This window comes from Microcebus murinus, chromosome 15 (genome assembly GCF_040939455.1).
Source record: "Microcebus murinus isolate Inina chromosome 15, M.murinus_Inina_mat1.0, whole genome shotgun sequence".
NCBI lineage: Eukaryota > Metazoa > Chordata > Mammalia > Primates > Cheirogaleidae > Microcebus > Microcebus murinus.
Genome location: NC_134118.1, coordinates 24,114,798 through 24,128,069, shown reverse-complemented (window position 1 = coordinate 24,128,069; position 13,272 = coordinate 24,114,798). Strand labels below are relative to the sequence as shown.

Genomic DNA, 13,272 nt, shown 5'->3' with positions numbered 1-13,272 from the left:
CCACAGACAGGGCTGGGGTGGGGTGGGGAAGTGGAGCTCAGGCAGTGATGCGCTGCCTGGTTCCTAACAGGCCACAGACAGTACCTGGCCTTGGCCTGGGGATTAGGGACTGGGGGTCCAGAGGACAAGAAGATATTTCCCCTTGGATGGATGTAGGAACCTGTCTCCTCTTACAGTCAAGCACAGGCAGAGAGTTCAAGGAAAAGATGCAGATTTGGTGGACTTAGTGGTAGAAAAGGGTGTTTGATTTCCATCTTCATCTATTTGTGCCCTGGAGTCAAGTGGCCTCATTTCAAATGCTGCCTTCCCCTGTTATTAACAATGTGACCTTTGGCAAGTTATTTAACTTTTTCATGTCACTGTTTTAATTTGACTACTAAATAAATTTGACTACTAGTACTTAAATGAGATAACACAAGTAATATGTTTAAATAGAATATGTCTAAAAGAGAAGGAAAACATTATGTGACATTTTTTGCTTTTTTAATTTTTTATTTACATTATGGGGTGGGGAAAGACCTTCTAAGCAAAAGAGTAAATGCAGAGGTCATTATAAAGGAGAATCAAAACACAACATAAAGTAAAGATGGGAGAATTGCAGCTAGCATGCCAGACAGAAGGATCATTCACAATACATAAAGATTCTGGCCAGGCACGTGGTGCCTCACGCCTATAATCCTAGCACTCTGGGAGGCCAAGGTGGGAGGATCACTCCAGGTCAGGAGTTCAAGACCAGCCTGAGCAAGAGTGAGATCCCACTTCTACTAAAAATAGAAAGAACTTAGCTGGACAACTAAAATACATAGAAAAAATTAGCCAGGCATAGTGGCACATGCCTGTAGTGGATTCCCAAAGATTTACAAAGTTCCTCCAAGAGGTTGTAGGTAATAATACCACTTTTATTGTTTCTAATTTGAATTAATAAAATAATTATCAAAAAACCTTTTTCTTTAATATGAACATCTTGGAGACTTCTGTAAATGAATCAAGTGAGCAAGCAACACGGTAACAGCTACTCGAGAGCCTGAGGCAGGAGGATCGCTTAAGCCTAGTAGTTTGAGGTTGCTGTGAGCTAGGCTGACACCACAGCACTCTAGTCCAGGTGACAGAGTGAGACTCTGTCTAAAAAAAAAACAAAGATTCTGTATATGAACAAAAGTTAAACAAACAAAGAAGATTATGGGCCGGGTGCAGTGGCTCATGCCTGTAATCCCAGCACTTTGGGAGGCCTAGGCGGGCGGATCGCTCGAGGTCAGGAGTTCGAAACCACCCTGAGCAAGAGTGAGACCCCCGTCTCTACTATAAATAGAAAAAAATTAATTGGCCATCTGATACATATAGAAAAAAATTAGCCGGGCATGGTGGCGCATGCCTGTAGTCCCAGCTACTGGGGAGGCTGAGGCAGGAGGATTGCTTGAGCCCAGGAGTTTGAGGTTGCTGTGAACAAGGCTGACGCCACGGCACTCACTCTAGCCTGGGCAATTAAGCGAGACTCTGTCTCAAGAAAAAAAAAAAAAAAAAAAAAAAAAGAAGATTATGAACAGTTCATAGAAGAAATAAAAGTGATAATTAAACATACAAAAAAAATGCAACCTCACGATAAAAAGGGAAATTAAAATGAGATACTCTTTTTTATTCATATTGAAAAAATAATTTTTAAAAACTATGAGGATATTAAATAGTGTCAAGTAGATAAAGGGAAAAATTGTTGTCAGTTTAATTTGGTACAGCCTTCTAATGAGGTATACGTTGGTGCAAAAGTAATTGCGGTTTTGGACCTGTGAATTTTAAATCATCATAACTAGATTCAAACACATCTTTATTAATCAAAATGAGAACCATTACAATCAACACATTTTTGCCAATGAGATATAAGTTTGTTTATTCCTGTAGCATATAAATTTGTGCTTTGGGACTCCATGAACTCTTGGAAAGCATTTTCTGCATCCTGCTGGTTGCGGAAGTGTTTTCTCTGCAAAAAGTTGTCGAGATGCTTGAAGAAGTGGTAGTCAGTTGGTGAGAAGTCAGGTGAATATGGCAGAGGAGGCAGAACTTTGTTGCCCAATTCATTCAACCTTTGAAGCATTGTTTGTGCAACATGCAGGAAGCATTGTCATGGAGAAGAATTGGGGCCTTTCTGTTGCCCCATGCTGGCTGCAGGCATTGTAGTTTTTGGTGCATGTCTTCAATTTTCTGAGCATACTTCTCAGATGTAGTGGTTTTGCCAGGATTAAGAAAACTGTGGTAGATCAGACTGACAGCAGACCACCAAACAGGGACCATGACCTTTTTTGGGTGCAAGTTTGGCTTTGGGAAGTGCTTTGGAGCTTCTTCTCAGTCCAACTACTGAGTTGGTCATCACAAGTTGTCATATACAATCCACTTTTTGTCACGTGTCACAATCTGATCCAGAAATGGTTCATTGATTTTGCTTATAAGAAGAGAAGACCAACTAATCAACACTAAGGTACTTGCATGGAAGTAATATTCACTGGGTGCTGGTCAGGTGGGAGGGGGTTGGTGGGGTGAGTCAATTCACAACTAATGGGTGCAGAGTAGCCTGTATGGGAGAAGGGCATGCTTGTAGCTCTGGCTTGGATGAAGCAAAGGCATTGTATGCAACCAAAATGTTTGTACCCCATGATATTCTGAAATAAAAAAAAAAAAACTTTTAGGCCAGACGCGGGGGCTCATGCCTGTAATTCTAGCACTCTGGGAGGGCAAGGTGGGCGGATTGTTTGAACTCAGGAGTTGGAGACCAGCCTGAGCAACAGTGAGACCCCGTCTCTACCAAAAATAGAAAAAATTAGCCAGGCATGGTGGCACGTGCCTGTAGTCCCAGCTACTTGGGAGGCTGAGGCAGGAGGATCGCTTGAGCCCAGGAGTTTGAGGTTGCTGTGAGCTAGACTGACACCATGGCACTCTAGCCCAGGCAACAGAGTGAGGCTCTGTCTCAAAAAAACTTTTTCTGAGAAGGGGAATGACAGCATGAAAGTAGTGATTAAGGAAGATTAATTGGATTAAATTATGCAAGTTGAATAGGAGGAGTTAAGATAACAGATTCAATTATTCTTTCTTAAATTGACAATACTGCTCTGAAAAAAGTACAATAACTGTCATAGCTACCCTGGAACAAGTTTCATTAGTTTATGGCTAAAACTCAAATTTTAACCATATGTACTATGTAAGGAATTCAGGAAATCATGTAACATAATTAAAAATTAAATACATTATAAAAAGAAGAAGAGAAGACGACACTTCAAAATGACAATATTTTGGATTTTCAGTCAGCTCATGAGGCACCGATTTATTGAACTTTTTCACCTTTTCAATTTGCTTCAAATGCAGAACGATGATAGAATGATCAACATTGAGTTCTTTGGCAATTTCTCTAGTTGTGAGAGGATCAGCTTCGATGATTGCTCTCAATTGGTCGTTGTCAACTTCTGATGGCCGGCCACTATGCTCATCTTCAAGGCTATTGTCTCCTTTGCAAAACTTCTTGAACCATCACTGCACTGTATGTTCATTAGCAGTTCCTGGGCCAAATCCATTGCTGATGTTGCAAGCTGTCTCCACTGCTTTACAACCCATTTTGAAATTGAATAAGAAAATCATTCAAATTTGCTTTTTGTCTAACATCATTTCCAGGGTCTAAAATAAATATACAATAAACAGCAATTAATAAGTCATTAGCAAAAAACATAAAGCCAGAAATGTACATTAAAATGATGTATAACATAACCACATTTATTTAAGAATGTATTCCAATATCAAATGGCAAATTTCCACAATGCTAAAACCCTAATTACTTTTGCACCAACCTAATACTTTGGTAGTATCTACCAAAATTTAAAATGCACATAGCTTTTAATCTAGTAAGTCTATTTCTGATATTCTATTGCACAGAAATAAATTATGTTCATGGTCAGAAATTAGTAATTATGTCTATGTTCAGAGTAGGTAGAATCCACAATGACATGGAAATACTTACAAGACCAATTGTTAAATGGAAAATGAAGATACAAAGCAATAGAAACATTATGATCCTGCTTATTTAAAAATAATAATTCCTATATACATACAATTTGGCAAGTTGATATTAATGTTCCCCTGGAAAATAAAAAATACAATAGCCTAGAAATGTTTGAAAAAGTTGTAAAAAGGGAACATGCCTTACCATATTAGAATACTCTATAAAGCTATGGAAATTAAAACAGAGTTATTAGCACACTTATAGAAAAATCTAGCTTTCTGTCTATATATTACATAAATGCAATTACAAAGATGATTGTATGTGTAGATATATATTATGTATGTGTGCAAAAAGGAAAAGGTATGCAATTATATATTATATAATCAATTCTTATTAATGGTTAATTTTAGAGAGAAGAGTGAGAATGAATTGAGAAGGCACGTGAGAGAAACTTTGACGCTGCAGTAGTTTACTTTTACAATAAGCATATATGACTTATGTAATTAAAAATTAAAGCAGTATGAAAGGAAATATGACTGTCAGCTGCCATGTTACTAGGGAACTGCCAGAAAAATGTGTTCTCAGGAGAACCTATGAACTAAATCATAAATCTGAAGTTCATATATTCTAATATGCTTGTCTCTTTATGGTTTGGAGTCACTGCTCTCTAACATGTCATCTATCAGTCTGTATGTGTTTGTTGGGTGGGAGTCCACAGTCCCACAGATTACTTTTGTCTCTTTTCAGGAATGCCACTGGGATCCTTCACTGCCCTTCTCATTAGTGGTTTCATTAGTCAAACCATTGGGTGGCCTTTTGCGTTCTATGTCTTCGGTAAGGTATCTTCGGTATCTCCAAATTCCCAAGTTTTCGTATTCAGGAAGATTATTCTGAGTATGTACTTTTGTATGTAATTTTTTAGAAGGAAATGAGTTAAGATTTTAAAAAATCCCCAAAAAACAAACTATCTTAGTAAAATATAAGGGAACAATTAACACATGTGGCCCTCCAGGTCCCCAAGTGTGGCCCCTCAACTGAATCCAAACTTCACAGAATAAATCCTACAGAAAAAGGATTTGTTCTGTAAAATTTGGATTCAGTCAAAAGGCCATACTCAAGGATCCAGAAGGCCACATTGTGGCTCAAGGCTGCAGGTTCTCCACCTCTGACCTATGCCATCAAAAAGTTTGAAAAAAAAAAAAAAAGTTTGGAAGTCTTCCTGCCTATCGTAAAGTGCTATTAACCTACTACAATGCATTATTATCACAATGTAATCAGGCATACTCTGCTGCCATTGTAGGTGGTAGATGATAGGCTTACAGAGCAATAGTTTGTAAAAGATGGAAGAAAGAAAGATAGGTGGTGCTGTGGGTTTTGTCTCAGATTAAGCATAGCAATGAGGCATCCTGGGTAAGGCTCCAGTTTCTTAAAGAAAACACTATAAACATCAAGAGGATGAATCCTGCCAACTTCAGCATTTGCCCCAGAGCCTTCCATTAACTATTAGAAATTAAGAAACAACTGCTGCCTCCACAGCTTCCACTTCAGCAGCTTTTACATTTTATTTTCAAAATTCTCATTAGCTTGAATTTATCTGTTTACACATTCACTTCCCATTTTAGTCAGTGTGTTCCTTGAGGGCAGAGATAGAATCTTATTGGTTTTCAGGACCCCGCAGAGTCCAGGGAACAAAGATCTACCATGGAAATATTAATCAAGAGAAAACTAGGTGGATATGACAAGATTAGAGAAGAATGGCTTCAAAACAAGGAATATTATCAAGTCATCAAGAAGAGGTAACAATCTGAAATGTATTTGCACCTAACAACAGAGCTTCAAAATACATGATAGAACAGTAAGGAGAAAAAGACATTGAAAATTAGAGATGAAGACCTTAAAATTCTTCTCTTAATAATCAATAGAATAAGAAAACAGATGATGTACATTTCATTCAACAACAGGAAAATACTGTTTTTGAAGTGTGCTTCAAACATTCACCAGGGTAGACAATCTATGGCCCATAAAAACAAGCTTTAATAAATTTAAATGAGTTGAAAATTATAGAAAGTATAATTATGTTCTTTGAACATAATAGAATTAAACTAGAAATAAATAACAGAAAGTTTTCTGGAAATGCTCCAAATATTTAAAAAGTAAGCAACAAACTTCCAATGAGCTAAAGAAAAAGACAGAAGGGAAATATTAAAATTGAATTGAATGAAAATGAAAATCACTATATTAAAATTTGTGGGTTGTAATTAAAGCAGTACTTAGAAACTTTTAACATTAAATGCTTATATTAGAAAAGACTGAAGGTCTCAAGTTAATGATCTAAGCTTATTCCTTAAGAACTAGAAAAAGAAGAGCTAATTAAACCCAAATTGAACAGAAGGAAGTAACAAAAATAAGAGCAGAAATTAATGGATTTAAACAAAAAAAAAAAAGAGATTCAATAAAACTAAAAATTGGTTCTTTGAAAAGATCAATAGCATCAACAAATCTTTAGCCAGATGGACAGAGAGAGAGAGATAAAGAGAGAAAGACAGAGAGGAGATACAAATAACCAATACCAAGAACGAAAAAGGAATCTAAGTATAGGCCCTACAAATATTAAAATCATAATAAGGGGATATTACAAATTTATGCTCACAAATTTAATCATTTGGATAAAATGAACAAACTAATTGAAAGACACAGAGTAACAAAGTTCACACAAGGAAAAGATAAACTTAATATTCCATGTACATTAAGAAATTGACTTTTGAGTTTAAAGCTTTCCAAAAACAACAGCAACAACAGAAAGCCCAGACCCACATGGTTACACTGGCAAATTTTACCAAATAGGTAAGTAAGAAATGATATCAATTCTACACAGATTCTTCCTGAAAATAGAAGAGAAAATACTTCACGACTCAAGTTTCAAAGCCAGAATTACCTTACTACCAAAACCACACATAGATATTACAAAACAGGAAAACTACAGACTAACATCCCTCATGAACCTAAACACAAATATCCTGGAAACAATATTAGTAAGTCGAACCCATCGATACATAAAAAGCATAGTTCATCATGACTAGGAAAATTTATATTTGGAATGTAAGGCAGGCTTAACATTCAAAATTCATTGTAATTCAGAGACACACTGAGGCCGGCAGCAAACATAAAACTGTATTGAGTGTGCACATTTGCCTAACATATAGTAAGAAGCACTAGATATACCTTCTGGTGTGAAACAGTCAGAAAGAAAAAGAAAATCAGACACAATATATGAAAGAGTGATAGTCAAGACACTGGACCTCAGAGGAAAAACAATGACCTGTGAGAGGTGAGCTCTAGGACATGGTACAGGAAAGGAGAATTTAGGCAAAGTTCAGCAGAACCTCTGAGGTTCTGCTTGAGGTTCTCTTGAGGAGGCAGAGCTAAGAGTCTGGAAAGCATAAGACACACAGAGTTCATAGGATAGATTATCTCAGAGGAGACAGCTGCATGTAGAGAAAACCCCAGTTATTTGCAGAGTCCCCTTTGAGTACTCTGCAGAGGACTGATCAGATTATGTGTGTGGGGGGTGGGGATCATTGGTAACTATTAGAGAACAGTACTTGGGACTCACAGAGAATAAGGGGTAGTGCTTCTTCACATAAGACAGACTGAAAAGTTCATAATTCAGGGGTCATTGGGTAGAATTATCATAAATGTTTTTCCTCAACAGTAGGAAATTATTAGCCCTAGAGTGAGCACTAATGGATTTCTGTGGATTTCTCTAATCAATGATGATGGCAAGACCTAAAAGGATCAAACTTTATTATTTATTAATATTTCCACATGATTCGATTATATCAATTATATCCCAAAACAAAGCTCAATGATATTTATAGGAATACAAAACTATGGAAAATAGTATGGAGATATCTCAAAGTACTGAAAGTAAACTTACTATTTGATCCAGCAATCCCACTATTTATCCAAAAGAAAAAAAAGACATTTTATAAAAAAGACACTTGCATTCGAATATTTATAGCAGCACAATTCACAATCTCAAAGATGGGGAAATAACCCAAGTGCCCATCAATACATGAGTGGATTAATAAAATGTGGTATATGTATTCCATAGAGTATTACTCAGCCATAAAAAAAATGATAAACTAATACCTTTTGTAACAACATGGATGAAACTGGAGGCCATCCTTCAAAGTGAGGCAACTGAAGAATACAAAAACTAACACCACATGTACTCACTATTAAATTGGAAGTAAATGATCAATATTCATGTGTACATAAGGGTAGTAAATTCAGTGGAAATCAAGCAGGTGGGAAGATGGAAGAAGGGATGGTTAAACTCACACCTAATGGGTACAATGCACAATATATGAGGAATGGACACACTTATAACTTTGACTCAAAAGCAATTCATATAACCAAAACATTTGTACCCCCATAATATTCTGAAAAAGAAACTATTCAGCATCCAGAAAGATATAATTAGTAAAGTCTGGCTCCATCCATAGATTACCAGACATGAGGAAAAGCAGAAAAATATACTCTATAATGAGGAGAATAATAAATCAATCAAAATTGACCCAGAGCTGACAGAAATTTTAGAATTAGCAGACAAGGGCATTAAAAATAGTTATTATAACTACATTATAACATAATTCTATATGTTCAAAAAGTTAAGTGGAAACATAGTAAATATTAATATAAGAAGACCCAAATCAAACTTCTGGAGATGAAAAGTACAATATCTGAGATGAAAAATACACTGGATGGAATTAATGATAGATTAGATACAATAGAAGAAAAAATTCATGAACTTAAAAATAGCAATAGAAACCATTTAGAATGAGCCACACAGAGAAAAATATAATAATAAAATGAGAACATTGGTAAGTGGTGGAGTGCCCGAAGTAAAGGAGTAGGATGAGGGATCAAAAGCAACAAAAATATTTGAAGAGATAATGTCCATAAGCTTTCCAAATTTGATGAAAACTATAAACTCAGATCCCAAAAGGTCAATGAATCTCAAATACAAGTAACTAGAACAAATTACATCACAATCAAATGGCTTAAAACCAGTAATAAAGAGAAAATCTGAAAGCAGCCAAAGCTAAAAGACATGTTTTATACAGAGGAACTTAAGATAAAGATAAATGCAGCATTCCTGTCAGAAGGAGTGCAAGAGAGAAGGCAGTGGAACATCTTTAAAATAGTGAAAGAAAAAAAAAAACACTGTCAACCTAGAATTACAGATCAAGTGAAAAAATTGTTTCAAAAACAAAGGCAAAATAAAGATATTTTCAAACATACAAAAGCTGAAAGAATTATAAATTTAAATTAAAGACAATAGTACCATTTTCAATCACATCAGAAATTACATAACACAGGGATAAATCTGACAAAAGACGTGAAAGAGCTAATGCACTGAAAACTAAATTCTTATGAAAACACAGATTAGAATAGCCAAACAACTCTGAAAATAAATTATAAAGTTATAGGGCTAACACTACCTGATGTCAAGAAATATTATGAAGTTACAGTCATTGAGATGGTATTGTATTGCCTTAAAAATAGACAAATAGATCAATAAAACAGAATAGTCATAAATAGACTTATACATATAATATAAACTTTAACAAAAGTGTAATCATTAGAAAGAGGATAGTCTTTTTAATAGATGGTGCTCAAAAATTAGATATTCGTAAGCAAAAAAATGAAATTTGATCCATAGCTTGCATCATATACAAAAACTAACTCAAAATGAATCCTAGACCTCACTATAAAATCTGAAAAAAATATAAAAATGTTTCTAGAAAAAACATAGAAAATATTTGTTCTTTGGTTAGGCAAAGATTTCCTAAATGACACCAAAAGAATGATCCATAAAATGAGAAACTGATAAATTGGATTTCATCAAAATTAAAAATGTCTCCTCTTCAAAAGGCATTGTTAGGATATTAAAAAGACAAGCTGATACAAGAAGTAAATACTTGCAAAACCCATGTATAATGACTTTTATCCAGAATGTATAAATAATTCACAATATTCAATAATAAAAAAAATTTAAAAATGGGCAAAGACACTTCACCAAACGAGATATAGAAAGGGAAAATAGGCATTTGAAAAGATGCTCAACTCTGCATCCTTAATCATTAGGAAAATGCAAATAGAACCACAGTGAGTAGTTTTTATACATCTTTTAGAATGGCTAATATTAAAAAGATTGAGATACCAAATGTGGTACCATTCCTAGGGTCTGTGATTTCCACATACACAAATAAGAAATGTAAAGAAATGGGTGCTTTCTAGCTGTGATATTCATGGGAATTGTTTGAGAAATGGAAAAGATATATAATGAATAAGAGCTTTTCCCAGGACTTATATCAGAAAATGTCCCATCACAAAAGCAATTCACATAAAAGGCAGAAATCAGCCCCGTTACCAAGTTTACCCTGTGCTTGCAGGAGGCAGTGGCTGTGTCTTTTGCCTTCTCTGGTTTGTTCTGGTTTATGATGACCCTGCCTCTCACCCATGGATAAGCACCTCAGAAAAAGAATACATCATATCCTCCTTGGACCAACAGGTATGCATAAAGACTCTAACCCTTTTCAGGGACCTTGTGTCAGCATGTGGATTTCTAAGCGTAACTAAGAGTGTGTGAGTATCTCTCTGATCTTACTGTTCTAACTAAGTAAATTTGTTTCCAGGTCAGTTCTTTTAAGCAGCCTCTTCCCATCAAGGCTATATTGAGATCTCTACCCTTTTGGTCCATCTGTATTTGCAGTTTCGGCTATTATTGGTTACTTACCACAATAATTGCATACACACCAACTTACATCAGTTCTGTGCACAATGTTAACATCAGAGATGTGAGTATATTTCCCTCCATCCCCTTCTCCTGTTTGCATGACTCACTGATTAGTCTATCTTCACAAATCATTCCATCTAGAGAAATGTATTTCTTGTTACCAAAAATAATCTACTATTAAACAGTCATGCCAGGGCTTTTCTGGGGATATAATTTAAGAGGTTACTGATTTTCCTAAGAAAGTATGATCTCAGAATGTCAGTAGGATTATTAGTGATTTATCAATAAGAGTTGTGATCTCACTGCCTTTATTATGATGACTTACTTAATCTTTTCCCCTCAGAATGGAGTCCTATCAGCCTTTCCTTTTCTTTGTGCCTGGGCCACTGGTATCCTGGGAGGCTGTCTGGCAGATTTCCTTCTGAGCAAGAATTTTAGGCTCATCACTGTGAGGAAAATTGCCACAGTTATAGGTAAGAACAGGGCCTGAGAGTCGAAAAATTCACAAGGCATGCAACAGCCAAAGGATGCATCTCACTGTTTAACTTATCTGTTCCTCATTCCCTAGGAAATCTACCTGCTTCAGCATTTATTGTGGCCCTGCCCTACCTTAATTCCAACCATATCACTACAGTTACCCTTGTGACGCTCTCGTGTGTACTAGGCCAATTTTGCCAAGCAGGGGTTCAAATTAATACCTTAGATATTGCTCCAAGGTAGGACTTTTATCTCCATTATTATTTTCATATTTTCTGAAAAAGATTTAGACTGCAGTTTTCTGGGAGCCCCAAATTTTAGAAAAGGATAAATCATAGGCAAGGACCACAGAGGGACCTATGGCCATTTTTTTCAGGTATTTTGCGAGGGAGAGGTGGGTATTGATTTGTCTTAGTGCCTCTCTTTGAAATACACAGTACAAGTCTTTTTGATATCATTATCAAATTATAATTATGTAACTATAATTATAATTATATACAATTGTACAAATATAATTGAATTATGGATTCATACGTGGAGCGGGGCTAAAGGGTACTATGAAACATCTCTGGATCCAGCCTGCAAAATTCTTGTCACCCACAGGTATTCCGGTTTCCTCACAGGAGTCTCAAGGCAGTTTTCACACATAGCAATCATACTGGTCCCCATAATCACTGGATTTCTTCTCAATCAGGTAGAGTTTTCTTGTTAAGAAGAACTCTTAAAATGTTCTGCCAAATCCATTTATAAAGGTGACAGCATAAACAATGTATTCAAAGATTGGAAAATAAAATAAAATTTGTCACAAAGATGAACCTGGTAAAGAAGGATTTTTGGTGACCTCAACCTTGGTTCATTCTGGACTCAAAGAATGAACTAGTGAACCACTGGTAATTGCCCTCTTTGAAACTGAAATCATATAGCCACATAGGTGTCTTGGGATGATGATTCCAAGCATAGATGCCAATCTGCCATATATTCTGCAATACTGAAATTTTCATTTGAATAACCATGTAAAAGGAATGGAAAAATGAAAGCAAACATTTTTAAGTGTCTGATGCATGCAGGCATTAACATAGGTATTTCATATTCAGTAAACTCATTTAATTATTGATTATCACATGAACTGTGAAAACTGAATATTATCCTCATTTCCTAATGATTCAACTAAAAATATTATAGAATAAGTCTTTCCACTATCAGGATATACTATTAGAATTCTTCTAACTTAAACTCATCCAGTTCAAAAGCCCATAATTTTTTCACTACACCATCACAATGTAGAAAGAACCTTGAATAAGATTCATGCAAAAGAGAAAATGTATAGCACTTTGATAAACAGAGACAAATGCAGGTCTGTAGGTTAATCATGAAGGTTCCTAAATCCCTTTTATTAAGAACATTTTTAATGTATTTTGAAATCTTTTCTATCAACCACTTTTAGAAAATGAATTTCTATATGGAAACCTACTAGTGAATGTTGTCATCTGAATTATTAATACAATGTTTCATAGGAAAAAGATGAAAGGGATATTTACTTGGGGTTTTTGTGTCCCCAGGACCCTGAGTTTGGGTGGAAGAATACTTTCTTATTGATGTTTGCCATTAACCTATCAGGACTGATCTTCTACATCATATTTGGAGAAGCAGATATCCAAGATTGGGCTAAAGAGAGGAAACTCACTCGTTTATGAAGGTAAAAAATAATGATTTTATCCATGGTTATAACCATACAAGCACTATTTGAAGTTTTTAATTCCATGTCATTTTCCTTTTTTAGTTATTCTACCATGGATGAAAAAGTCCTAAGGCACTTTATTCAATAAATGAGAAGATTCCAGTGATGGAAATACCAATGAAAAGAATTTCATTTGCTGTGGCTCTTTTCAAATATAAGATCAGTTCTTTCTTTTATTCAGACTTCTTTTTGAGGAAATTTTAGATGAAAAAAATTCAAATACAGTAATAACCCAGAACAAAGTTGTCATCTTCATAGAATTAACAATGAGTTAAG

At 35.4% G+C, this 13,272-nt stretch overlaps 1 protein-coding gene across 2 annotated transcripts in view; it reads left to right on the top strand.

The window, feature by feature from the left end:
- SLC17A3 (solute carrier family 17 member 3) overlaps nt 1-13,123 on the top strand; it is a 30,081-nt gene extending 16,958 nt beyond the window's left edge. For both annotated transcript variants that reach the window (XM_012741357.3, XM_076010506.1), the window contains 8 exons: nt 4,724-4,810; nt 10,438-10,556; nt 10,681-10,842; nt 11,125-11,254; nt 11,350-11,497; nt 11,862-11,952; nt 12,818-12,954; nt 13,039-13,123. In XM_012741357.3, the coding sequence (XP_012596811.1) occupies nt 4,724-4,810; nt 10,438-10,556; nt 10,681-10,842; nt 11,125-11,254; nt 11,350-11,497; nt 11,862-11,952; nt 12,818-12,952 (872 nt within the window). In that variant the 3' untranslated portion in view covers nt 12,953-12,954; nt 13,039-13,123. The remainder of the gene's footprint in view (nt 1-4,723; nt 4,811-10,437; nt 10,557-10,680; nt 10,843-11,124; nt 11,255-11,349; nt 11,498-11,861; nt 11,953-12,817; nt 12,955-13,038) is intronic.
- Nucleotides 13,124-13,272: the final 149 nt, after the last annotated feature.